This window comes from Marmota monax, unplaced genomic scaffold (assembly GCF_021218885.2).
Source record: "Marmota monax isolate L192 unplaced genomic scaffold, Marmota_monax_Labrador192_F-V1.1 WCK01_AAM20220418_F8-fsc00015, whole genome shotgun sequence".
Classification (NCBI taxonomy): domain Eukaryota; kingdom Metazoa; phylum Chordata; class Mammalia; order Rodentia; family Sciuridae; genus Marmota; species Marmota monax.
Window position 1 is genome coordinate 20,569,345 of NW_026692194.1, and position 27,022 is coordinate 20,596,366.

Below are 27,022 nucleotides of genomic sequence, written 5' to 3' on the forward strand. Positions count from 1 at the left end.
AACATTGGGTGATCCTTTGACCTATTCTATTTGAAGAAGCTTTATAGTTGGCAATTCATTCACCAACATGCACACCTGTCTGTAAAAATGTGTAGTTTGAGGGTAAGCCAATTTTAAAAGATGCTCACGAATAACCAGGATTATGGAAGGAGAAGAGAGACTACTCCTGGAAACCCAATTCAGGCATGAGTGACCCAGTGCCACTTGACAGAAAGAACTTTAGCTTCTTTTCAGAAGGATGGAGGTCCTAAAATCCCATTCAAGAACCCGAAGAGCTTCCTAGCTCTGGAGTGGGTTCCTTGGAGGTGGGGCAGTTGTACTGGGGAGGAAAGAGATGGGGATGGCCTCTGAGACCCCAGTCACCCCCACACTGATTCAGCAGTTACCTACTAACGCTCACTTGGAACTAAGGATGGCTCTTAGTCGCACCACAGGGTCAGTCTCAGTTATTAAGTGGATTCTGGAAGGCAGAACTTAGATGTTGGGGGCCTCAGAGCTTGAAGACAATGTCTTTCTGAGTTTTTCTAATGGAGGACTGAGAAACTGTGGCTTATTTCTGTTTTATAAGCATGCCATATCTGACTAAGAGGGCTTTCCCATCCCTGAGCAATCACATCACTGCTGGGAAGTTCTCGTGCCTGCGCTGACTGGTAACTGTAAGAGCAGAAGTCCCAAGAGGTACTATGCCCTGCGTGGGGCCCGACAATGTGCTGGGCAGCAGCCAGGCCTAAAAGCCACCATTGTCACTTCACTTTTATTTGGGGTCTCTACCATTTGACCCAATCTCCTTGAAGCTCCCTGGGGATGTTTCAGCCTTAAAATGAAACAGGAAAAGGCCTACCCTGTCCAGGATAATTCCAACAAGTCTGGAGGTGCCATAGTACCATCAAAATACTTAAGAAGGGGTCAGATCTCTTTTAAAATGAAGACACATAAAATGAAACAGAGCTACACAAAAAAAGGAAATGAGGCCAGTTATTTCGGTTTTTTTTGGTTTTTTGTTTTTGTTTTGATACCAGGGATTGAACTCAAGAGCACTCAAACACTGAGCCACATTGCCAGCCCTATTTTGTGTTTTATTTATTTAGAGACAGGGTCTTATTGAGTTGCTTAGGGCCTTGCTGAGTTGCTGAGACTGGCTTTGAACTTGTGATCCTCCTGCCTCAGCCTCCCAAGCCGCTGGGATTACAGGTGTGCACCACCATGCCCGTGAGACCAGTTATTCTGTGGCCCCAGGACTGGCACATGGACTCTGAGAAAGAAGCCTGGTCACAAATGATGATCTCCAGGGAGGGTTAGATGGCACAGAAGGGACAGAGGCCCACCCTTGCCAGAAGTAAGTTCTTGACTTTGGGACAAACCTTTTCACCTCTCTGACCTTCCCCTTCTCAGCCTGTACCTTGGGGCAGCAATGCAGCACCCACACAGAGTCGGTATGAGTGTAAAACTAGGAACATGGACACAAGCAAGCCTTGTAGAGGGAAAGAACAATTATGAAATCAATACAGAAAAGGCGTGGGAGGACCTGCCGGGGCCACCAGCCACGTCAGCTCTCACAGGCTGTTCTTGAGAGGAGAGGCCTCACATGCCTTGGTCCTTCGGATGACAGAACCCAGGGGTAAAAAAGGCAAATCTGAGGGTCTCACCCTGGTCACAAGGGGAGGTGGGTGCTGACTTGGATCGATCTTCTTCAGATGGGGAGCTTCCAGAAGCTGGCTGTGGGGACTCGGCACCAGCAACAAGCTAGAGAGGACAGGAAGAAGGGAGAGAGGCATGAGAAAGGAGGGTGAGTGTCCCTAAAGACAAGAGTGTCAAACTGCGGTGACAAGAGCATCAGACAAGAGCCCCTGGCGCATAGCAGCACTCGCTGACTTGACAGTCTGAGAGCACAGACCCGGAGTTTCATTTGCCAAACACAGGAAGAAAATGAGGGACTTTCAGCTCACTCAACTTTTATTCTATCCAAATGCAACAAGCAAAGCTCACCCACCTCTTCAATCAAGCCTCTGTCTGCTGTCCAAGCAACAGACACTCTTACCCAGAGCAACATGACACTGGCTATCTCTGCCATCTGTCTGGCATTTATTTATATCTTACCCAGCTTTTTATCATTATTAATATCTGCATGTGTACATTGCATGGGGTTCTCTACTCAGACAGACTATATTTTCTTTGAAGGTAAAAAATATAGTACTGTCAATGCCCCCGGTGACTTGTACAAACTAATAGACATAATAGGCACTCAATAAATATTTTCAGATGTATTTGATATCTGTTGGCAAATTTTAACAGAATGTACCAATGAAGTGTGTTCCCTGGCATAGGTCTGGCATATCCACTTTGAGTGACATGAAGTCAGTAGCACTTCTGCTCCCTCTGCTCTTGGTCTACCCACTGTGGGTACCTTTCAGTTTCTGACCAGGGGAGGGCTTCTCCCATCCTTCACACTAACTTAGGTGACCGCTTGCCTTTTTTCCAGATTTTTCATCAGAAGCATCTCAGGCATAAAAATATTAGGGCTGAGGTCTCTTAACCTAGATTCTGCTCCTTCCTGAATTTCTCTAAGTCATCTTTGTCCCACCAGGTTTAGCCAAATACAAGACAGGCAGATGATGGCCGTTAAGAACGACGGTACATCCAAAGATAGGAAAGAAGATTGCTACTGAGTTTTCTTTCAAATGTTCAATGACAACGAAAGAGTCTGTCTTACTTCTAGAAGGAAAACAAAACTTCTCTTCTGGCCAGACTCTCTCTAGAGCTCCTCCATGAGTCAGGCTAACAGTGTCACCACAGACTGTTTGCTTAACCTGCCTCTCCAGGGGGGCCCTGGCATTCTCGGGTACTAACCTTCTGCTTGCAATCCCAGTGTCTTGGATCAACAACTGAAGTCCTATTGTTACCAGTGGGATTTAGAGAATCGAGAAGGGACACCCAAAGCACAAAATCTCACAGTTAACCAGAAATAGAATTTTTTTTTTCTTGCAACTCTTGCAAAACAGTTTTGTTTGCTGGAAATGTAGAGAAGGAGGAGACAGTTAAGATGAAAAAAAACCCAACCTTCCCTTGAGAGAGAAAAAGGCTTTTCTGGGGACACCAGGAGAAAGACAAAGGGGGGGGGGGTTCTAAACCAAGAAGACTAGAAACATAGGCCCTTCAGCAGGTACAAGGCCAATCTGGAGAGAACATTTGAGAGTCAAGGCAGCAGGAGGCACCCACAGGTGGGCTTGCTTTTTTAGTAAAGTGCTTGGTAATATTTAACCTTAGGCAGGGAGGGCCTCTGCCCACCCACCCACACCAGGATTTCTCACTTAGGTAACATTGTTCTGATTCTCTCATAGTTTACTTTTCAAAGATCTCTTAAAATTTCTAGGCTAAAAAAAAAAAAATGTAGTCAGTCTAAAGGGCCGCTCCAGATGCCTTTAGCTCTGTTCATATCTGAAGGCCCTGACTTACCAAAAGAACGCTTTAGCAAGCGGATCTCCTCCCTGTGGCATTCAAAATGTCACAAGGATGGAGCAGGGCTTTGGTCTCTAAAGAAAGGCCCAGATGTCCAATGCTGTGGGGCATTGAGGGTATTCCCCAGGCAGCCCAGCGCTGGTTCCAGCACAAACCTTGACACCCTCCCTAGAGAAGAGCGTGGGTTTAGGGTGGAGTCACACACTGAAATTGCTTGCCTGCCAAATCTGGAGGCAGGTAAGTCTACTTCCTTGTCTAGAATTGTTATGCTTTTTCTAGAATTCTAACTCCTCATCTCAAAGTTTATGTCTTTTTGACAAATGTACCTCTCAAGGCTAGCTTTGTTTTCTCTCTCTCTTTCTCTCTCTCTTTTAAATCCAACTCTGGAACAGTTTTATTTTGTTTATTTTATTTTTTTTATGTGTTGCTGAGGATTCAACCCATTGCCTTACACTCGTGAGGCAAGCACTCAACCATTGAGCCACAACCCCAGCCCCACTTTATTGTCTCTTACACACACACACACACACATGCTTCTGCACTATTAGTGTGGAAGGAGACTCCCCTTTTTTGGGAGGGAGTACTGCAGATTGAACCCAGAGGTACTTTATCACTGAGTCACATTCCCAGTTCTTTCTACTTTTTTTTATTTTGAGACAGTCTCATCAAGTTGCTTAGGGCTAAGTAGCTGAGGCTAGCCTAAACTTTCAAACATCCTGCCTCAGCCTCCCAAGATGCTGGGATCACAGACATGTGCCCTGCGCCCAGCTTGGAAGGAAACTTTCATGTTACCTGTCTGACCTCTTTTTTCCTTTCTTTTATTCTTGGAACACATTCTGTGTTGAGTAAGATGCCTCACACCTAGGAATCTTACGGTCCCCCTCCAGAGCACTCTCAGGAAGCCAGCACAGAAGGGCAGGCCTGGAGAGAGTTCCAGAGACACCACCAAACAGACTCTCACCTTTTTCCTCCTCTGGCCACTGTTGGTGATTTTGTCTGGAGTGACACCTAGGTCCGCCAGCACTTTGGCGATCCCTCTGGCATCCACTCCACAGTTGGGAGCCACATTGGTCTCACATCGACGGTGAACATTCATTTTGCAGACTGTAAGGAGACATAGGGGAGAGATATCCAAGTGTTTATGGTCTAAAGCATTACCTTTTTAAAAAGTAACATATGCAAATTGGTGCAGGCAATATGGAGATTCCTTGGAAAACTGGGAGTGGAACCACCATTTGACCCAGCTTAAAAACAGCATATTACAGTGATGCAGCCACATCAATGTTTATAACAGCACAGTTCACAATAGATAAACTGTGGAACCAACCTAGATGCCCTTCAATAGATAAATGGATAAAGAAAATATGGTATATTACTCGGCATTAAAAGAGAATAAAATCATGCATTTGCAGGTAAATGGATGGAGTTGGAGAATATAATGCTAAGTGAAGAAAGCCAATCCCAAAAACAAATGCTGAATGTTTTCTCTGATAAAAGGAGGCTGATTCATAGTGGGGATGGAGGAGGCAGCATGGGAGGATTACACAAACTTTAGGGCAAAGGGGAGGCAGGGGAAGAAAGGAGGATGGGGGGAGGAAAGACAGTGAAATGAGACAGACATCATTATCCTAAGTACATGTATGAAAACACAAATGGTGTGACTCCACTTTGTGTACAACCAGAGACATGAAAAATTGTGCTCTATTTGTATAATATGAATTGCATTACATTCTGCTGTCATATGTAACAGATTAGAATAAATAATTTTTTTAAAAAAATAACATAAGTTCATTTGATAGAATTTGGAAAATGCAGAAAAATAAAAATCCTCACTCTTCCATCACACAGAACCACCTTGCAGAGATAACACTCCTTCTAGCTACTTCCTTCCAGCCACTCTTTCTACATGTCTGAGACGAGGATAGACAAATATCACATTTCATTTGGGAATAGAATACTGACTCCAAAAGAACCTAGTTGATTACTCCAGGAAAAAAAAAAAGTTCATTTGAATTCTGCACCCAAATGGGGCACATGTCCACAGTCAGCTCCACTCCTCTGCAGGGGTCACATGATACAGGACGCTCCACAGCAATTAGAAGAAGATCTCTGCATGCTTTCAGCAGGGGGAGGGGAAGACAAACCATTCCAAAACAGGTCAGAACATTCTGCTCTTCTTAACAAGACCTGCCCTTAGGAGAAACTATTTTATGAGAGCTTAAACTATTGGGGATTTATCAGATCCTAACTGACCCAGGAGTAAGGAAATGCCCACTCCAGTCCACTCCAGTCATGCTAAACCTCCAGAGGTCAGGGGAGGACGAACAGCACGGTGGAACAAGCTCACTACCAGACTGAGATCTATGCAGACGACCATGGGAGGCCTCCCCTGTCCCCACTCCCTACTATCACAGGCATATTTCACCATTCTCTACCCAGTACAGCATGTCAGGCTTCCAAGAACAATTACTAGGTGTACTAAAAGGCAAAAAGCATAATTTAAGGAGAGAGAGAGATGGCAGGCAATGTTACAATGATCAAATTGGGAATTTAAAACAATACCTTAATAGGTGCCACATCTTCATGGTTTTCACTTTCCAAATAGCTATAGCAATCAAGTCAGTGTGGAATTGGCAAAAGAACAAATAGATCAATGGAATGGAACAGACAGTCCAGAAAGAGAACCATATAAATATAGCCAACTGATCTTTGACAAAGGAGCAAACACAGTCCCTTTGACAGATGGTGCTAGAGTAACAAAACAAAACAACAACAAAGAAAAACACCCTGAATCTCGACTCAGAATTTATGCCTACCATAAAAATTAACTCAAAATGGATCATGTAAAATGCAAAACAACGAAACTTGTAAATGCTAATAGAGAAGACCATCTAGGGGACCTTATGTATGGACATGCCATTTTAGATAACAATACCAAAGACGTGATCCACCAAAGAAATAACTGATAAGGTAGGCTTCATGAAAATTAAAAGTTTCTGCTCTGTAAAAGGTACTGTCAAGACAACGAGAAGACAAACCACAAACTGAGGGGAAGTATTTGCAAAAGATGTACCTTATGAAGGGCTGTTATCCAAAGCAGCCAACTCTCCACACTCAATAATAACAAAATGAACAACCCAATTTTATAAATGGGGAAAAGATTGGAACAGACATCTCAGCAAAGAAGATATTCATATGGTACATAAGCAGCCAAGAAGATATTCCACATCATATGTCACTAGGGAACTGCAAATTAATACTATTAGAATAATTCTATTGAAATTAATTAATTAATTAATTAGTCCCTACACCATTCTATTAAAATGGCCCAAATCCAAAACTCTGACAATAACAAATGCTGGTGACGATACAGAGCTACAGGGACTCTCAGTCATTGTTGGTGGGAGTATAAAATGGTACAGTCCCCTTGGAAGACAGCTTAGCAGTCTCTTATAAAACAAAACATATCCTTATCATGTACTCCAGCGCTCACACTCCTGGTATTTACCCAAATGTGTTTCAAAAATTATGTCCACACAAAAATCTGCACACAGATGTTTTTAGTAATTTTATTCATAACTGTTAAAATTTGCAAGCCAGCAAGGTGTCCTTCTGTAGGCTAATGGAGAAACAAACTTTGGGCCATCCACTGAAATATTATTTAGCCTAAGAAATAAATGCACTATCAAACCATGAAAAGGAATGGAGGAACATGTAATGCCCCTTACTAAGTAAAAGAAGTCAACCTGGAAAGGTTCCAAATGATACCATCCCAACTACATGGCCCCATAGAAAAGACCAAACTACAGAGGCTGTAAAAGGCTCTGTGGCTGCCAAGGAGGGATGAATAGGCAGAGCACAGAAGATTTTTAGGGCGCAAAACTACCCTGTATGTTACTATAATGGTGGATACATTTCATCGTGTATTTGTCTAAAGGCAGGGATTACACACCACCAAGAGTGAGCCCTCATGTAAACTACAGACTTTGAATGATGATGGTATGGTGAGGGAAGTCCATCAGTTGGTAACAAATGTGCCACTCTGGTGTGGGATAATGATGGTTGGGAAGCCTATGCCTGGGTTGGGGGTGCGGGGGGTGCATAAGGGAAATCTCTGTACTATGAACCTAAAACTGTTGTAAAAGATAATGTCTATTCGAGCAATTAAAAAACACAAAGCTGTTCCTAGAATGCAACCATGCGGACTGGCCCAGACCTCCTGCTTGCCCTGTATAACCTGGTCATGGGCCTGGAGGGAGGGACAGCACAGAGCCCCCTAAGCCTGTTTTGGGGAAATCAACTGAGCTACCCAATAGAAGATGGATTAAAGGTGGGGGGTGGCGTGTAAGAGAGTGGCTTTCTCAGATTACAAAAACAAAGAAGAAAGCTCTACCCAGCCAGCCATGGAGCTGACTGGACGAGGGAGCTCTTGGTAATGCCTGGCCAACAGTCCTAGGGCCGAGGGCCACTGGCATACTCCAGGCAAGGCGCTGCTCGGAATTCTCTTCACACTCCCCTGAGCTACAGCTGCCTTTGGACACGCACTCACCTTCCCTGCTCTGCCCACCAGCCCCTGGTCTGGCTCTTTGTGAAGCATCAGAAAGGACAAGAATGAAGGGACCACTTTCAGAGAATTTCCTGGCAAGTGCGAAGAGTCGGTATAATTTGACCACTGGCGCCCTCTAGTGTCGGAATGTCAAACCCATCGATCGTGACCAGTTGGCAGAACAGCAAAGTAGAAAATGTTTTTTAGAGGACTTTGTTTCATATTTTTTAAAACCCTGATATTTCCATAGGAAAGCTTTGTAGTTGCCTTAATAGGTTTTAAAAATCCTAATCACATGTCAGTTAAAAATGGATGATATGAGATAATGACATTGAAAGTGGTGTGAAAAGTCTGGGCAGGTGAGGGCTAAGCCGGCTGAGGACTGAGAGCCCGAGATGATTTAGGCAGCCACGCTGGGAACATGGGTTTTTGGAGGCTGCAGGTGACACCAGGAGGCTGCAGACCAGCAAAGGAAAGTAGACATGCCAGCTGGCACCAAAAGAAACCTGAGGAGCATTCACTTTAATGTGGCCAAATGAGCTATGCATGTCACTGCCCCCATGCCCCTACCCTGTCCCTATTGGAGATGGCAGAAGCCAAGGGCTGTTAATCCTGGGCTGCCAACCCACTTCCAGCCCTAGGCTGCCCTTTAAGCCTTCTTTTTCTAGGATGCCTGTTAACATGCACTTGTACTGGTCTCATCCAAATGAAGTTGTGCCAAGGAGAAACAGAACACTTGACCCAGATAGGGCTCTTATAAATGGATAACCCTACCCTACTAGCCAGCTAGTCACCATCTATTTGTTGAGCACCTACTATGTGTGGGGTGGGACTTCAGCAGCAGAGTCCTCTCAGATTAGCTTGTGGTTTGAGCACAGTGACCTTCATCTCCTTTTGGAGAGACTTCATTTCCATGTTTCCACCCTTTGCATAAATGAGATTAAAGCCAGTATTGCAAAAAGGAGGGTCAAGCTAATAGGAATCCTTCTAAAACAAACAAAGCCTCTAAGGACAATGGCTAAGTCATGCCTGAGGAGACAGTTGGGCCCATGTACGCTGCAGAAGTTTTTGCGTGTGTAATACCAAGGCCCCCTCTCAAGCAAGGGGAGGCTATACCACTGAGCCACAGCCCTAGGCTCAAATCTGCAAACCTCCTGACTCAGCCTCCCCAGAAGCTGGGATGACAGGTCTGCATCACCACACCTATCTAAACATTTCCTCACATTAGGCTAATTTGAAGATGAGTCAGGACAATGGTTGGATTTCACAGCAGGTTACCATCAGCCACCCTATGCTCAGAGATAGACAGCAAACAATTGGAAACAGGAATTGTGTAATGGATGTTGGCAGGGTTGGGAAAGGGGATGACTGCAGAGTGCCAGATAGAAGGGATATAGGAGATCCTGGGGTGGTCCCTTGGAGTCATACTGGGACAAATGTCCCCAGAAAGAGACTTGGGAGTCTGACTGCATTGGAATCATAACACTTTTCAGAGACCAGAATGAGTGGCCAATTGTCTGCTCCCCAGAATTCCTCAAAAACTACATCTTGTATCAACCTTCCATATGTAAAGGGGACATTCATCATGGTCCCTAGGCACTGCCAGACACCACTGGAAGAGGCTCAAAACCAACCAAGAACCCTCTGTGGCACTGTAGTTCTGAATGCTGAGTTGCTCCCTCTCTCTCCTGCTCTCCACCTATGATATGGTCCCCCCACACCTTTCCAGGTCTTTCTATACCCTCAAATATAGCTCCAGCTCCCCACAAAAGCCTTTCCTGACCACCCTAGCTGTACTGGCCTCTCTTGCCCATGAATTATTCACATTAATATTTGGATTCACTACTTGACCTGTGGTCTATTATTTAACTTAATGCTCAGGGAGTATTCTATTTATTGAAGTTTCTAGAAGACTAAAATCATATTTTACCTCCAAGTTCTCAATGAAGCCCTTACTCAAAGTAGGGTGAAAATGCCTTTGAGTGTATTCCAACTTGATGTAAGTTAGCAGTATTTCAGCAGCACAAATGGAAACTGTCAGTCCAGAGCCCAGCGCCCAGCAGATGTCAGGGAACTGAAATCCCAAACAATGACATGATATACGAATTTTTGCTGACTGTGCAAAGTTAAATACCAATGCATAAGAAGGGAGAGTGATCAATTCACATGGCTTGTTGAGCAACAAACACATGACAAATAAAAGTGCCCTTATTTATGTCCGCCTTACGTAATTCAACCACCAAAACAAGACTTGGCGCTTTTTTTGTGGCAGGGGCGGGGCTACTGGGAATTGAACTCAGGGGCACTCGACCATTGAGCCACATCCCTAGCCTTATTTTGTATTTTATTTAGAGACAGGGTCTCTAAATGAATAGAGTCGCTTTGCTGAGGCTGGCTTTGAACTCTCAATCCTCCTGCCTCAGCCTCCTGAGCTGCTGGGATTACAGGGGTGCACCACCATGCCTGGCAAGACTTGGGCTTTTAAAATAGGACTTCTAGGAGGCTTTCTTTCATAACTATTTGTCCATATGCATGAAGATGCCTGTATGAAGATGTTTGCAGCAGCCTTAATTAAAATAGTGACCAGAAAGAAACAATAAGAATCCATCTAGAGGTCAATATTTAAATAACCTGTTAAACCTGCATAATGTGGACTATGAAGCAGTCATAAAAAGAATGGAGTAGCCCTGTATGTCCTGCCTTGGAAATATTCCAAGAAATAGTAAAAAAAAAAAAAATCAAGTTACAGAACAATGGATATAGGATTCAATTCACAAATGTCTTGTTGAGTGCCAATGTGTTAGGCACTTTCTAGATGCTGGGAAATAGCAGGGAATAAGAGACACACACAAATCTCTGCCCTCGTGGAGCCTGTTTTCTGATGGGGGAGAGAAACATAGATGTAATAAATATGTGGCTATCAGAAGGTGGTTAAGTGCCACAGTAAAAAGAAGCTTCAGGAGGGTGATGGAAGATGAGAGATGAGAGTGCCCATTTTTAAACGGGTGCTCAGCATAGCCCTCACAGACGCGGGGACAGCATTTGTGGGGGGGGGGGCATGTGTGTGCGTGTGGTGGGCAGCTTCTAGGGTTGCCCCAGTGACTCCCATCCACAGGGATTCACACCCTTAGGTGATCCTCTGTCACTCAGTGTGTGCTGGACCCAGTGATTCTCTTCTAGGTAGAAAATGCCAAAAGTGATGAGATGTCATTTTTGGAGATGAGGTTACAAGGACTGTGGCTAGAGCCTTAGGCACCCTCTTATGTTCTCGACTGCCCGCTCTGACAGAAGCCAGCTGCCGAGTTGGGAGCTGCTTTATGAAGGCACGTTGGCAAGAACTGGTCTCTCTGGCCAATAGCTAGCAGGGATCTGATGTTGCCAGGGCCACATGAATGAGTTTGGAAGTGGCTCTTCTTCAAGTCAAGCTTCCAAATGGGACCCCAACCCCCTCTTCCAGCTTGATCTCAACCTCCGGAGAGACTGCTGGGTCAAAGCACCCAGCGAAGCTGCACCCAGATTTCTGATCTGCAGATACTCATAAAATAAATATTGGTTGCTTTATATCATTAAGTTGCAGCAATAGATACTAAAACTCTGTGTGTGTGTGTGTGTGTGTGTGTGTTTGTGTGTAAGTGTTGTGAAGTAAGTGAACACAGCCTCAAAAAACACCTAACAAATTTTTAGTAGCAATTAAGTCTAGGGATGGAAGTCCAAAGAGACTACAAAGAAAGACTTTAATATTTCATAAACGCGCTCTCTCTCTCTCTCTCTCTCTCTCTCTCTCTCTCTCTCTCTCTCTCTCTCTCTAGTTTTGCTTGAACTTTTACAGTGAGGGTGTATTTGTATATTACTATGCTCTTTTATTTATAAAAATAGAAATAAAGTTTGAAGTTGTGACAAGGGGTCTAGCTGTTCAAAAAACAGTAAAGGACTAACATTTTCAAAAATGTTGAGAATAAAAATCTTTTTTCAAGTTTTTAGTTTTTTAAATATTCAAAATAGGTTTTTTGTTTGTTTGTTTTAATTTTTAGGAAGGAAGAGAAGAAGGAAGGGAGGGAGGGAGACTTTGCATAGCCACCCCCTGAGGTATGTACCTAAGGTCACTCTGCTTTTATTACTTTCATTACTGTCCTCGGGTGGCAGGAGGGCATTGGAGGGCAGTTAAGGTGACCTGCATTTGATCACCCAGGCAGACAGTGACCAAACTGGGGCAGGACAGCTTCCCCAGTTCCCAGCCTGGATCTCAACAGGCTGCAGCTCCCCAAGGGTTCTGTCATTTGTTATGTCCTGGAGAGCAGGTGACAACTGTGCCTCAGTTTGTGAACGCAGCCTTAGAGCAGAACAGTTACTAAGATGGATCTCAGGGAGGGGTAGAGGCCAAGAAGGACTTCCCAGGCCAGGCTTCCTGAGGCACATGCTCCTCCCACCTCAGCACAGAGCTGCAACCACTGAGTCCCCTGGACAGCCGTGAGGAAGCAGGGGCTCTGTGGCCCTGCAGGCGGCTTCAAGCTGTGGAAGGAGCTCGGGCTCTCTCATTAAACTGCCCCTCAGCATCTGCTGACTTCAGGGTGGCTGGGCTGAGATGTGAGCATGGGAGCTCGAGCAGAAGACAAATGGGGACAGGGCGGGCTGTGTCCCATATCATGATAACTCCATAATTTTTTTTATGTGAGGCACTGGAAGCCTCCTTGGGTGGAGGGGGGACCAACCACAAGTGTCAGCTGAGAAACTGAGACACAGGAGAGCCCTGAAACGAGCCCAGACCGGTTTGCTATGCAGTGGGAGTAAGGCTAGGGGAGGGGGCAGGACTGTAGTCACAAACTGAAGGGTTCAAGTGCCCCAGAGCCTCGTGACCCAGGACCTGAGCCTTGGAAGCCGGTTTCCAGACCCTGCTCAGGCTGCAGTGCTCAGACAGGCCCAGGGACGAAGGTGGAGAGCCTCAGACAGGGCTGACGCCGGCATCGAGGATAAAAGAAAGGGATGAGGTCTCCCACCTGCACACTGGGTGCCAGTGCTTTTCTGCCCTTGGCTAAGGAGCCCAGTTACCCAGCAATTATGTGATCTCCTTCAAGGGTCTGGCCCCTCTATGGCCGAGGACAGAGAAAGGACAACCTAGAGACACAGGCCAGTCCCCTACCAGTCCCTGGTTGTGTGTCCTTGTTCATGTCACCAGTCTCTCCAGTTCTGTTTCCTGCCAGTCAAACGGGAGGACAGTCACTAACAATATGTCTGCCCATCAACATCTGAGCACATAAACAATGGTGGTCCCGAGGATTATGTCACCCAGTGACATTAAAGTCACCTTCGATCATCAGTATATTCTATGATGTTTGCACACCAGCAAAATCTCCCAAGCAGGCAACTCTTAGAAGTATTTCTGCCTTTAAACAAGGCACAACTGTAAATGTGCTCTCATTAACTAGGGACAGTCCGTGAGAGAGTAAATACACAATACTGGAGCCTAGGTGGCATGGTCAACTGTAGGCTGAAGGGAGAGTGACCAGGACAATCTCATGGGTCCTTCCTTCTGGGTTCAAACTCTTTAAGAAACCTGTTTTACCGGAACCTATTCCAAAGAATGGGACTGGCCTCAAAGCTGAAGCACAGAGCAGCAACCACATGGCCTATATGCAACCAGCACCAGGAGAGCAAGGCTCCAGCCCAGCATGACCAGCCAGCAGGGTCCAGCAGCCATGAAGACCCAGCTGAGCCTCGTGAGCAGGGAGTGTGGGGAAGGGCCCTGATCCGAGCCAGACACGGGACCAAGGTGCCTGGGCTTAAGTTTCAACTCCACTGGGCTCCCACACAGGTCACTGTATCTTGATTTGTTCTTAGTAGTCATAGCAGCAGACCCTGCCTTGGATCTGGGCAGAAGCAGGTCATGCTGGACTCATGGCCATGACCAAGAAGACTGGCGTTTAGGAAAGGATGGGAAAAGATAATTAGATGAGATTTAGGGCAGACAGGTGACTCTGTATGATGCTCTAAGGTTGAATCTGTGTCATTATACATGTGTCTACACCCATAGAATATGAAACACCAAGAGTGAACTTTCATGTGAACTCTGGACTTTGGGTGATAATGAATGAAAAGACTTTATTTCCTAATTCCTGAGTGGCCCCACCCCATGCCTGCTCCCCTGGGGTCTTATGATCACATATCCCACTTCCCCCTCCTTTACCTGAGCAGGTGTAGGGACACTTCCTGCCAAAAGAATGGAGGACACCTCCCCTGGGCCCTGCCTTCTTCCAGGGTCAGCCAGGGGCCCAGTCCTAACAGCAACACCTGGGTGTGTGCACTGCTTACTTAAAATATTAATATTTATGGGATGAGAGTATCTTCATTTAGATTTTTCATTTACATTAATAATTAGTATTTTTTCTAACAACCAGACATCACTTCATCAGGCTCCTATCCAAAGCAGGCTCTATGTTTCCTGGCAACCCCCGTCAGCCTTCCAGAAATGCTCTCACTTCTTTGCTAAAAGTCATTTGAGATTTACGATCCATTTTTTTCCCTTCCTCATCCCTTGTTGCGTTTCACCTCATGCCCACAGGATTTCAGGTGGGCCCTGTTCTGTTCAAGGTGGTGTGTGCGAAAGGATACAGGAGAGGTGACAGGGAAGGCTTTACTACCCCCCTTGGAGATGCTGGGAAGGTCACAAGGAACCCAGATGTGTCAAGAGTCAGCACTGCTTCCTGGGCTGGACCAGCATCTTCTCTGGACCCCATAGCAGCTATTCCCAATCTTTGCTACTCTCTCTGCCCCTCCCACAATTCCAGTTCTCCCCTCAACTTCAAAAGGGACCCCCCCTCCAATTTCAGAAAATAAGGGAAATCGCATGTCAATAGATTCAAGGTGCACATAATGACTTGCCCACTCAGGTTGCTCTGAAGCCCCACCCTGACGCAGAGATGTACCTGCACCTACCTGGTCTGCAACCTCCCCGCCATCTTGGTGAGGCTCTCTTGCTTTCTCCCCTACCTGGTCTCTGCCCCAGTTGTATCAATGGTTCCTTCTCTCTTCTGACTCTACAAAGTCTCCTTTTCTACTTTATTCCTGATTATCTAAATATTCTGAAAACATTTCCCCCTCCATTCTCACTCTAACCTATTGCACATGGGCTTCCATCCCACTGACCAACTAAGACAGCTCTAGCTGAGGTCAGTGGTGACCTTCTCATTGTTATATCCAATCTCCTGTTTCACATCTTACCTTAGAAAACCTCTCAAGAGCACTTGGCATCCTTCACCACTTCCTTTTTAATGTTTTTTAAATACTCTGCACACTTTCGGTTTCTACCATGTTGCTGTTCCCTACTCCCCATTCCCATCTGTGAGGTCCTTCCCTCTCACGGGCTTTGCAGGTTCATCCTTGGATGCTGGCAACTGCCACCCCAGCTCCCCAAGGTGTTATCTTTGGCTCTTCTCTCCATCCACTCAAGCATTGGCCCCAGGGATGACATCTACTCAACAGCTGTAACTCCTACCAGATAGTGACAAATCCAAATCCCAATGCCCAGTCTAGACCTCTCTCCCAGGTTTCCATGAGAAAGAGCTAGACACCTCCATGTTGATTCCCACAGGCACCTCAAGTGACCACATCCCCAACCCATTCCACCATTTTGCCTCCAGCCTTGTCCTCCCTCATGCAGTCCCCATCTCTGTGAACACATCACTATCCTTGGTTGGATCTGGTCGCTCTGTCCAACAAATTACCCTTCTTCAAAAATCTTAAGTTATTCTCTTTATTCCACTGCCATCATTACTTCATTTTCAATTTTTATAATTTCTCACTGGGATCCTGTCAATGACTAATGTGTCCATGTCCTCAGTTTATTTCCTTATCCTTTACCTATTTTAAAAATCCTCCCACCTTGGGAATTTATGAATACATCCAGTACAAGCAATAAATACTACTTGAAAATAATCTCCATGCACTCTTCTTACCCAATGGTTCATGGTTGCTCACAGTCCAGCCTTACTATAGGCTAGTCCAGCTTATAAAACTGGATTCTTCATTCAGGTTCCCAGAGTATGTTCCCATATGATGTGCTGTTCCTTGTACCACCCAGTATACTCACTGGAGCAGACAGTTTACAGGAGGGACAGGAGGGACAGAGTGAAGAACCTGAGACTCGGGGTCCAAGGATCAAGTCCCACTTCTGTTAAGCTGTGTAATATGTCCAAATGACTTCATCTCTGAGCCTCAGTTTCCTCCCTGGGGACATGGGGAGATTATGATATATGTCCAGGCCTGTGAAGATGTCTCATGTGACAGCATTCTAGCCTGGCTCCTTCCAAGAGGGAGCTCATGAGAGAAAAGCCCAGGTCCTATCTATTTACTTACTTCACAGCCTAAGTCCAAAAGCATGTCTTCCTTCCTACCCCAGGATACCCCTTACATTATTCCTACACTTTTGTAGGCTTGTTCTATCCCCAGCTCAGTAACAGTCTGAGGTGGGTCACACCTTCATCCTCCACCATGTTTCCCTCTGTGCAGTCACAGGTGGCCTCTGCACAGAGTCGTAACAGAGGTGCATGGTCAGCAACCAGGGCCAAAAAGGGCTTGTGCTCAGTGCTCCAGCCAAACCTGGGACTGGCTGTCCAGGCTCAGACAAAGTTTTTTTTTTTTTAACAAACAGGAGAAAAAAGGGGACACCGACACATGGAGGGTGAGGGGAGGGCAGGGAGCAACTCACCTTTACACTGCAAACCCTGCCGCAAGAGGCCCCAGAGCAAGGACCCACAGTGGTCACAGAAGGTGGGGACTTTGTAGTTGTGGATCCCAAACTTGTGGGGCATGTTGACGCTGAACCGCTGTGAGCCCACCTGCAGGATGGCAAAGCACAGAGTCAGCCGGCTGCTTCCAGCTCCTCCAAGGCCCAGAGCCTCATCACTGGGACTCCCATGGAACTTCTTCCCCAGAAAGCGTGTGCCACTGTAGGCTTGGCTCTGAGACACCAGATGAAGAAAGCCTCCTCTGGGCCCCGCCTTCACTCCTGATGGCCCCAGGTCCTCGCCTGCTGCACTGGCTGGCTTGGCAAGGCCCGGCCTGCTCCCCCACGCCTGCCCCCCAGGACTTCAGGCCTTCCAAAGTTGCATCACATGGCAGTGGTGTGCCTCACACCTGAGCCACTCAAGGCAGCACCGTGTGCCTTCAGAACTGCTTTGCACACGGAGGCCTCACCCAGCAGGGGGCTTCTGGCAGCGCCAAGGTGGACACAAGGAACCTGTAAAGCACTGTGCAAACCAGCAGTGTCCTGGAAACCAGGGTCATTGTTAGAACAAGCGATAATTACATGAAGATGGACACTAAGACACTAAGGTATTGTGCTGACCACACACCAGGCACCATAGCTCAGTGAAATCTGACCACCACTCTCTGGGGTAGGACCATCATGACCCTGAGTTCACAGATGAGGAAATTAAGGCCCAGTGAGATTAAGAAACATGCTGATCAGCTGATAGGACAGGCTTCCATCCCCACACGCCCTGCAGAAGACACAAAGAGGGTGAGCAGGACTCACAGAAAACAGAGGCAGAAAGAATTGTAAGATCGAAAGAGAGGAATAAAGTGATGAACACAGAGACAGTGCACTCCTTGGTTACACTGTAGAAGTGCAGGACGGGTGTGAGTCCTCAGTCTGACACAGCAGACACGAGACAGGGAAGGCGACTGGTCAGGAGCTCAGGTGCAAAAGCCCCAAGAGGCCCATCAGCAGAGCACCTGCTGAGAGGAAGGAGGGCTGGCGGCATGGTGTTCGGAGCCGCACGTATTTGTGGTGCACATGTATACAGATGCATTGTACACAGGCATGGCACAGAAGGTGGCTGCACAAAGGAACTCAAAGGTCAGTCTCCATGGGTAGCACCTGGCAGAGGGCACAGTCACCACCCTGATGGGTCAGATACGCTGATGCTGAAGGACACTGGCTCCCAGAAACATATAATGGTGGCAGGTGGCAGGTGGCAGGTGCACCAGGACAGGCAATTGACCCCACCAAGAGCCCTACTTCCTCAGTCCCTGACAGTTTGGACACACACCAAATTTGGAGTCTCCAGAGCTCACTGGAGACTCTCCACCACTTCATCTATCAGGAAAGAGAGAAGGAAGAAGTAGGTCGCAGGTCAATTGGGTGCCATGCATTTCAAGTCACCATCTCGACCTGCATGACTCTCATGGGCCTTTTCACTCCATGGAAGCAAGGGAAAGCTTTAGAGCCTGCAGAGGTTCCTTGAGGATGAGACTTGATGGGAGGACCTGATGGGCACTCCTGCGCCTGAGAACAGGACTCATGTGTTCTTTGCTTCTATGGACCTGGCACAATGCCTGCCATATAGGAAGTGCCCAATCGGTACCCAGTGGAATGTCTCCAGGAAGGAAGGAAGTCAGGCAGCAGGCAAGCCGTTTCCTTCTTCCATTTTCTTGCAAAAGCAATAAGAGCAACAATGCTCTTTGGTTTCTGACCACAGACCAGGAGTCAGGAAACCCAGGTGCTGTGCGTGCTCTTTTAACCAAACCAAGAGACTCTCTGAAAACAACTGTAGCACTCAGGGCTCTGTCTACCCTTCAGGGCACAGAAGACTCAGTGTCAGCCTTGCCACCTGCTGCTTTCCAAATATGGCATGGAAGCAAAATAAGATGCAAGAAAAGAAATGTCTTATATGCAAAGATATTATTTGTTTGAATTATTATTTTGGGGGGGAAGGTACTGGGGATTGAACTCATGGGCACTCAACCACTGAGCCACATCCCCAGCCCTTTTTTGTATTTCATTTAGAGACAGGGTCTCACTGTGTTACTCAGCATCTCCCTTTTGCTAAGGCTGGCTTTGAACTCTGGATCCTTCTTCCTCAGCCTCCTGAGATTTGGGGATTACAGGCATGTGCCCCTGTACCTGGTTTTGAATTATTTTTAAGAAATATAGGTATAAAGGTCTCCATAATCACTCCTTTTGGAAGCCAAATTATAAGCCCACCTGATTCTAAACCCAGCTGATTATAAATCTACTCAGGGTCTTTCTCTGACCCTTGACTCCAGTGACCTATGATTATACAGTATGTATTTCACCCTGAATTAAAAGCACACCTTTGAAATCATCTGTTCTGAACACAGATAACACCTGTGCTTGCCCATAATCATACCTGTCACCTCCCTTTGGAGGGCTCGTTGAAAAATCATTCTTTCAGTTGCTCATTTAGGAGACACCTGGCTCCCTGTTGATTGTTCATGCTTCCTTATCCCTAGCCACCTCCCTAAAGCCAGTCTGACACCAGTTTCAAAGATCAAGACACAAACATAGTGCAGAGGTCAAGGGCTCAAACTCTAGAACAAACTACATGGATTTGAACACAGCTCTTTCACATACTGGCTGTGTGACTTGGGACAAGTTAATTTGACCTCTCTGTGTTTTCTTGTCTCTCTGCTCTAAGATGCAGATGATAACACCTATGCCATTAAGGTTGTTGTGGGATTCAATAACATATGCCAAAGTACTTAAGTCAGGGCAAGCGTCTAGTGAATGCTGGTTACAATTATCAGCCTGGTTATTTCTGCCTCCTAAGTGTTCCTTGGGTGGTTCATTCCACTCCATTTCCCCATTCACCCCCTTAAAGATAAGCTTCTTGCTCCTGAGTTGTCTGTCTCTGTTCATTACCCGAGTGGAGTCTTGGGCACCTACTTCACTTGGCGATGCCTGTGTTCCACTGAGATAATGAAATGAAGGAATTCACATTTTCCTTGTGCACTTCGGCTCTGGAGTCTGCCTGCTCTTGCATCAGACCAACTGGGAGCTGTGCTCACTCCACGGCATGTGCCCAGCACTGGAAGACTCTAGACAATTCCCTTCATTATGATCAACACAATGAAGGCAGCAGGATCTCAGAGAAATAAGGTTTTCTTGGGGACTGCATTGGAGGCAGCAAAGGGAAGAAAGCACAGAATTCCAATGTTCCAAATATTTACCTCATCGGGTGTTTCCTGTCTCTTTAATCCAGCGCACTTGGTGATTATGAGCTCATGGCATCGCTTGTGGACGACACAAGTGCAAACTGCAAACCAAAAAGAGATAGGAAGGCTGAGTGATGGCTGGAGAAGAAAGTCTTCATCCCAAGATGGAATCAGGGCTCCGGTGAGGGACAAGGAGAGCCATACTCCTTCTGCCACCAAGTCTTAATTTAATACTTAAAGCCCTCAATGCAGTTATTTCCAAAAAATTTTGCCACCAAAGCCATGAAGGTTTCTTAAATGCCCTGGAGAAGAATGAAGCAGTCATGTTCAGGGGACACTGGCAGTTTCCGTGAGTTTTGAGAGGACTGGTCAACTTTCTCGCTGTGCATTGCTGAGGCTGGGGACCAGCTTCCTTCCCATCTCTCCTAGGGAGCCCTGTCCATTGAAGGTGTATTGTCTCCCATGTTTCAAAGTCGTGGCAGGGTGGCTGATGTGAGAAGGGGAACTCTAGCAAGTGGAATAGAAGTTCTTAGACTTTTCTTTTTTTTTAACTGGGTTGTGTTCTTACACCCCAAACTTTAAATGTTCCACTTGTCAAGAAGTAGGTCTTTGTCTGTAAGGTCATGGGCAACTGGTGGCTGGAGAGGTAAGTAATTCTCTGTACACAAAAGACACGGCAGCCTCCAACAGAACCCACTTGAGCTACCCTGAGGGGGGGGACCCAAGCTGGACACTGCTGGGCTCCCTGTTCCCACCACACAGAAGCTCAGCATGACCACCCTGCATTACCATGCTCCACATGTGTACAACTTAACCTTACTTTTGTCGTCAATTAACTGGAAAAAAAAATCTTCAATTCCTTCAAGTGAGCTTTAAAGTTTTTAGAGTTAACGATTCCACAGTAGACATAAAAAAGAGAATCGGCAAGAACCATTCAGAGATATTGACTCAAACAAGCAGGCGAGGGAGCTCCTTCAGGGAGAAAGAGAAGCACTCGCTGATAGGACACACAGACCCAGAGAAGGACAAGTGGGGTTTCCAAAGAGTCTCTAATTGAAGGATCATGTCTCACTGGGAAAGATCAAAGTGCTGCCTGCTACCGCTGACACAAAATTCTGGAGAATTGGGAGCTTGCTGGAAGCCTGGCGGGTGGGAGTTACCTGAAAGGCACCTCCCATACTTGAAAGTGACCATGCAGGCACAAAGCTAGCAGGGTACTGCTTCCAGGAGAGGAAGGATAAGCATGCAAATGCTACAGAGTCCTAATGTCAATGACCTGGCACACACCTCCCACAAGTGAGAGTCATCTGAACCCAACGAGGGCCTCCAAAGATTTAGTTTATCAAAGACCTCTTACCTTGACATTGGTATCCCTGCTTTCCTATGACACCCCTGCAAAGAAGAAGACAATCCTTTAAGAAAACACAATTTTACAAAGGTCAAAAAATAAACACATACAGCCAGCTGACTGTGGCCACCACCCCTGTTGTATTAAGTGCCACAGAGCGAGCTGAGCTGTGCAATGTCACTCCCCCTCTCAGGGAGCCTCAAAATGCCTGCTGCCAGGGGGCCCTTGAGGGTAGCCCAACGCTTGCAGAAGGCGTCAGGTCTGTCAGCATTGGGGCTTGGATTCCTATACAGACAGCTGTGCCAGAGAGGGCAGCAGTGTTCTGGAAAGATACAAATGACCCTGCTTACTCTGGAAAGGCCTTGGACAGTTCAACACTCTCTTCTTCATGGATGAGATAAACATTCTCACCTTGCAGTGCCAGGACTCACTCTCTGATGGTGGAGAAGGGCTGTGGCTGGCAGACATTTCTTGAGCATCCCAGAGACTACCAAGGGTTACAGGCAGTCTATGGTCACATCTAATGCTTCAATCTATCATTTGGGTGAAGGCCAACATTAGAGATCCCTTCCATGGCCAGAGGAGGGTCCCAGGGCAAGGTTGGAAGTCAACACAGAAACAGAACAATCAAACAACCTAGTCTTATTCCTGTCCTCAGTCTACCTGCAAGAGCTGGTCAGGGAGCCTCTTGCAGTTCCAGCTCAGCCCAGCAGGGGGAGCCAAAAGTCATTGGGGGCCACACCCCAGGAACCTAGCTAGGGCTATGATGTTCACCACAGGCTTAAGGGAGACCTGAACCCATGAGACTAACCACTTGATTCACATCTGAAATGCCAGCAGTGGAGCTCAGATGGTGAATGGGTGTGGGGAATGGGAAGTGTCACAGCTGGAAAGGCCACTGCTTCTGCTTCCGGCAGGTTTCCCCTGAGCTGTGTCATCTCAGCTGTCCACAACCACCTCAGTGACTGGTTCTGTTAACACCATGAGGTAAGACAAGAGACACACCCCAGGAACCAGGAGGGCCCCAGAGCCCAATTCAAATCTCCTCTACTAGGAAACTCAACTTCCCTTGCTCTGTCCAGCCTGGATCTATAGGTGTCCTCCACGTCACTACCAGCTTTGAAGACGCTCAGAGAATTTTCCAGAAAGCCTGGTGGGATGTCATGGAAAGCATCAGCCTTAAAGTCAGGCCAACCTGAATGGAACTGTGCCTCTGACACTCCCCGGCTAGAGGACATTGGACTAGTCTCTTCTCCATTTCTAAGTGTCAGCACTGTTAGCAGAGTTAACACTCCACAGTTCATAGGATAATGGGGAAATTTAATTAAATATTTCCAGTGCCTAAAAATAGGACCTGGTATGTGTAGACGTTCATTAAAATTCCTCCTCCAAGCCCAAGACCAGTGTTCCATATCCTCCTCCGCCACTCAAAAGGCCCATGGCCTCGTCCTCTCGGCCCATCAGAATCCTAAGTGTGAAGGGAGAAATGCCACCCCCCCAGGCAGCCTTCCCAGCCACTTGAAACACTGTTGCTGTGTTCTTGCTCCTTTTAGATCTCAACATCCTGGGAGCCACCGGGTTAGAAAGTTACTGAAAACTGCTTTCTATCACAGAGATCAGCAACCAGGTATTTTTTCATTTAACTATGGAAAAATTCAAATATATATTAAAGTAGAGCAATGGATATAAGGGGCCCTCACATACCCATTGCCCAGCTCCAACTACCAATCCAGGGCTGCTCCACCTCATCTCGACCCTAGCCCTTCTCCCCTCTTCCAGGGTAATTTTTTTTTAAACAAATTCCAGACATCATAGCTAATCTGTAAATAGTTCAGCTTGTCCCTCTAAAAGTTATGCTTTTCCTAAAAATATAACCATATTATCAATTATAAAATTTAACTCTTTAAATATGTTATGATCCTAAGCATAGAGGCCCCAAGAACCAGTTTCTTCTTTCCATTCACTCTTCCCAGGCACCCACATTTAACCACTGGAACAGACTTCTGTGATCAGATAAAGACATAATGCTGCTTATTTTCTATTTCATTTCTTTCAGTACACACAGTAGAATTTATTTTATCTGAAATTTATTATTTTTCAATTTCAGCAAGAGTTTGAAATCTCAGAAAGCCCTCTACAACCTATTTTATTAGAGGAAATTCTTGCTGTCATTATCAAATCCTTCAAGGGCCTGTCAGCTCTGCATTGTGATAAGATTCAAGGAAGGCAATGCTCTTTCCTTATTGAGATTATCTTTTAAACTTTAAAATCAGGATACTAAAACGATGTCAAAATTACCCTTGGAACCACCTCCCAACATTTATATTGTTCATACATAGACTTTTATTCAAGAAATCTCTTCTTCATTTCAAATTAAAATGCAATGGTTTTGTGTGGAGAAAAAAATCATCACCTCATTCATTATTAACTTTTATAATAAAATATCATCATTTAATTATTATTAGCATTTTTGTGTGTGGCTGGGGTACTAAAGATAGAAAACGGGGCCTTATACATGTTAGGCAAGCACTCTACCACTGAGCTACATCCCCAGTCCTTTTTAATTTGGATAGGGTCTCATTAAGTTGCCCAGGGTGGACTTGAACTTGCAATCCTCCTGCTTTCGGCTCCCTAGTAGCTAGGATTAAGGTTTACAGGTGTGTACTACGATTCCCACCATTACATCAGCATTTTCAGTACCAGGGACTAAACCCAGAGGTGCTTAACCACTAAGCCACATTCCCAGTCCTTTTTAATATTTTATTTAGAGTCAAGACCTCACTGAGTTGCTGAGGCTGGCTTTGAACTTGCAGTCCTCCTGCCTCAGCCTCCCAGCCACTGGGATTGTAGGAATGCACCACTGCGCCTGGCTCATCAGCACTTTTTAAAATGAAGTTTATGATCTCCCCCACATTCCCACCTTATTGCCACAGTGAAGTCATATCTAGAGGATCCCAGGAGAGAGGGGCTTACCAGATGAAGTCTCTGCAGTGGGAGCAGTAGGTGGGCTGCCGAAGGTAGGTGGCCATGAACTTGTGGCCATTGACCTGGTGGACCCTTCGTCTGACGGCTCCTTGCCGCTTCCTTGGCCGCATACGCTCCCTGAACACACGCTCTTCATTGTCTTTAGGGGCTGGGGGAGGACAAGAGCAGAGAAGAAAACAGTGTGGGTTAGTGCATCTTAATACTGACCTCCCCGCTGCTAGCCCACCCCTAGATGAGGAGGCAGCCCTGGGTGGGAGGCAGTCTTTGAGCTTGCTGAAGGATTCGGGGCTTTGAGGGGTCTCACTGCTCAGCTGGATGGAGTGAGAGTACCCGATGGATGGGTGGGAAGACCCAGAACACCCATCTTCCCACTGTGTCCACTTGTGTCTTCAAGAGTCCACCCCAAACCAAATTCAGTTTTCAGTAAAGTGCCCAATTCCTGCACATATCAGCTGTACGTTTCAAGGGCCTGGGGTTAAAATGCTCAATGTTCAAATCTTAGCTCAACTTCTGAACTGTGTGACCTTGGACAGATTTTGTTTCCTCATCCAGAGCCTCTGTGGACATCTCCCTCAATAAATCAGGACTACAGAGCTGACCACAGTGGGTGGTGGGCTGGGAGGAGCCAGCAGTGTGAATTCTCACTCACCTAACGGACTAGCCTGAGCAGTAGCTGCCTAAACAATCTGCCGTCTTCCTTTTCCCTTCTACTCAGACTAGGTCAAGTTATCCCTTTTTTTCCAAGATCAAAGGAGAAGGAAATATAACACTATGAAAGCAGATGCCTTCATAGTCTCGAGACCTATCACCTCACTGAAGATTCTTCCCTCACCTTGGTTACTCCAAGCCTAAGGATGCTTCGCAAGAGGAGTAACATGTGGCAACAAAAGTAATAATGATGATTGTTAGAAACTCCTTGTGTTGCCCCTAAATTCATATGTTGAAGCCTTAATCCCCAGTGTTATGGTATTTGGAAATGGGCCCTTGGGTAATTAGGGTTAGATGAAGTCATCAGGGTGGGATCCTCCCAAGGTGGGATAAGTATCCAAGAGGGAGAAACCAAGTGAGTTGCTCTCTGCCACATGAGCATGCAGTGAGACAGGAAGAGGGTCCTCACTGGACCTCATCTCAGGCTTCCAGCCTCTAGAACTGGGAGAAACAAATGTCTTAGGCTGAGCTAAGGCAGTGGAGATAGCTAAGAGGCCACTAGGCTTCCTCTGGCAGGTGCTGTGCTAAGTGCTAAGTGTCCTCATACCATCTCCATGTTACAGGAGTGCCCACTGAGGAGGAGGGAGGGACTGTCCACTCCAGTTAGCATGCCTTTTAATTGAGAAGGAAATAGAAGAAAGCAGACCAGAGTCCACAGAGTCCTCTCTACCACATTCCTCTAAACCCAGAAGCACACAGGGCCCCCCCACCCACAGTCTGGGAAGGAAGCAGCCACCATAATGTGATGGAAGAAGACACCGGGTTCCTCAGCCTGAACAGCTCTAGTGGGCCCCAGAATCCATCACCAGAAGCAGATCTCTATAGCATTTCAAAACACAGCTTCTGCTATCCCACAGTGTGGGGATTTATTTCTGGGCTCTCCTATTCTGTTTTCTCAGTTCATATGTCTGTTTTTTATTATTGATAATATTAATTATTAATTAATTATTAATAATATCGATAATATTTTATGCCAGTAAACTATTGTTTTCATTACTGAAGTTTTGTAATAATTTCAAAAACCGGGAGTGTGATACCTCTTGCTTTGTTCTTCTTGCTCAGAATTTCTATGGCTACCTAATCTTTAGGGGTTCTGTATTAATTTTAAGACTCATTTATTTGTTTCTGAAAGAAAAATGGCTTTGAGATTCAGATAGGAATCACATTTGATTTGTAGATCACTTTGGGAAATATGGGCAATATCAACAATATATTAATATTGACTCTTTTATTTATTTATTTTTAAAATACATTTATTTTAATTATTTATTTTTATGTGGTGCTGAGGATCGAACCCAGGGCCTCACCCGTGCTAGGCAAGTGCTCTATCACTGAGCCACAACCCCAGCCCCAATATTGACTCTTTTAAACCATGAAGAGTTGATTGATCTTCAACAGGGATGCCAAGAATTTACAATGGAGAAAGGATAATCTCTTCAGTTAATGGTGCTGGACAAAAATGGACATCCACTTGCAAAAAATGTGAATGTGGACACCTCCCATACCATACTCAAACATCAGCTCAAAATGGATCAAAAACTTAAAGACCCCAAATCATAAGGCTCAGAGGAAACATGGGAAATGCTTGTTGGCATTGGTCTTGGCAATGATTTCTTGGATATAACACCAAAAAGCTAAGAAAAGCAAAATCAGACAAATAAAAATCAAATGCAGTGCCCATTGTAAGAGTAATATATCATGTGTGAGTGAATAAGTATGCAAATATACATTTGCACGTGTGAACAACATATTATATATTATGTATATATAATATACGTAATATACATATATTATATATACGTAATGTACACAATACCATATACTGATTGATAATATAGCATATATTACACTTAATATATATGACATATAGTTTGCTGAACTATCCAAGACATAGTGACACTTCACCCCTAAATACTTCAACCTTTACCTCCTAAGAACAAAGACATTCTCCTACATAAGCACAATATCAAAATAAAGAAAACTTAACTCTAATACGACATATCTAGTATGTAGTTCATATTTAAGTT

General features: G+C 45.7%; 1 protein-coding gene across 1 annotated transcript in view; it reads right to left on the reverse strand.

Annotated features, from left to right (window-relative positions):
• Prkce (protein kinase C epsilon) overlaps nucleotides 1-27,022 on the reverse strand; it is a 486,225-nt gene that overhangs the window by 161,331 nt on the left and 297,872 nt on the right. The window contains exons 3-8 of the mRNA XM_046424887.2: nucleotides 24,276-24,435; nucleotides 21,312-21,346; nucleotides 19,970-20,055; nucleotides 16,704-16,833; nucleotides 4,418-4,560; nucleotides 1,647-1,743 (exon numbers count right to left, since the gene is read on the reverse strand). Coding sequence (XP_046280843.1) covers nucleotides 1,647-1,743; nucleotides 4,418-4,560; nucleotides 16,704-16,833; nucleotides 19,970-20,055; nucleotides 21,312-21,346; nucleotides 24,276-24,435 — 651 coding nt within the window. The remainder of the gene's footprint in view (nucleotides 1-1,646; nucleotides 1,744-4,417; nucleotides 4,561-16,703; nucleotides 16,834-19,969; nucleotides 20,056-21,311; nucleotides 21,347-24,275; nucleotides 24,436-27,022) is intronic.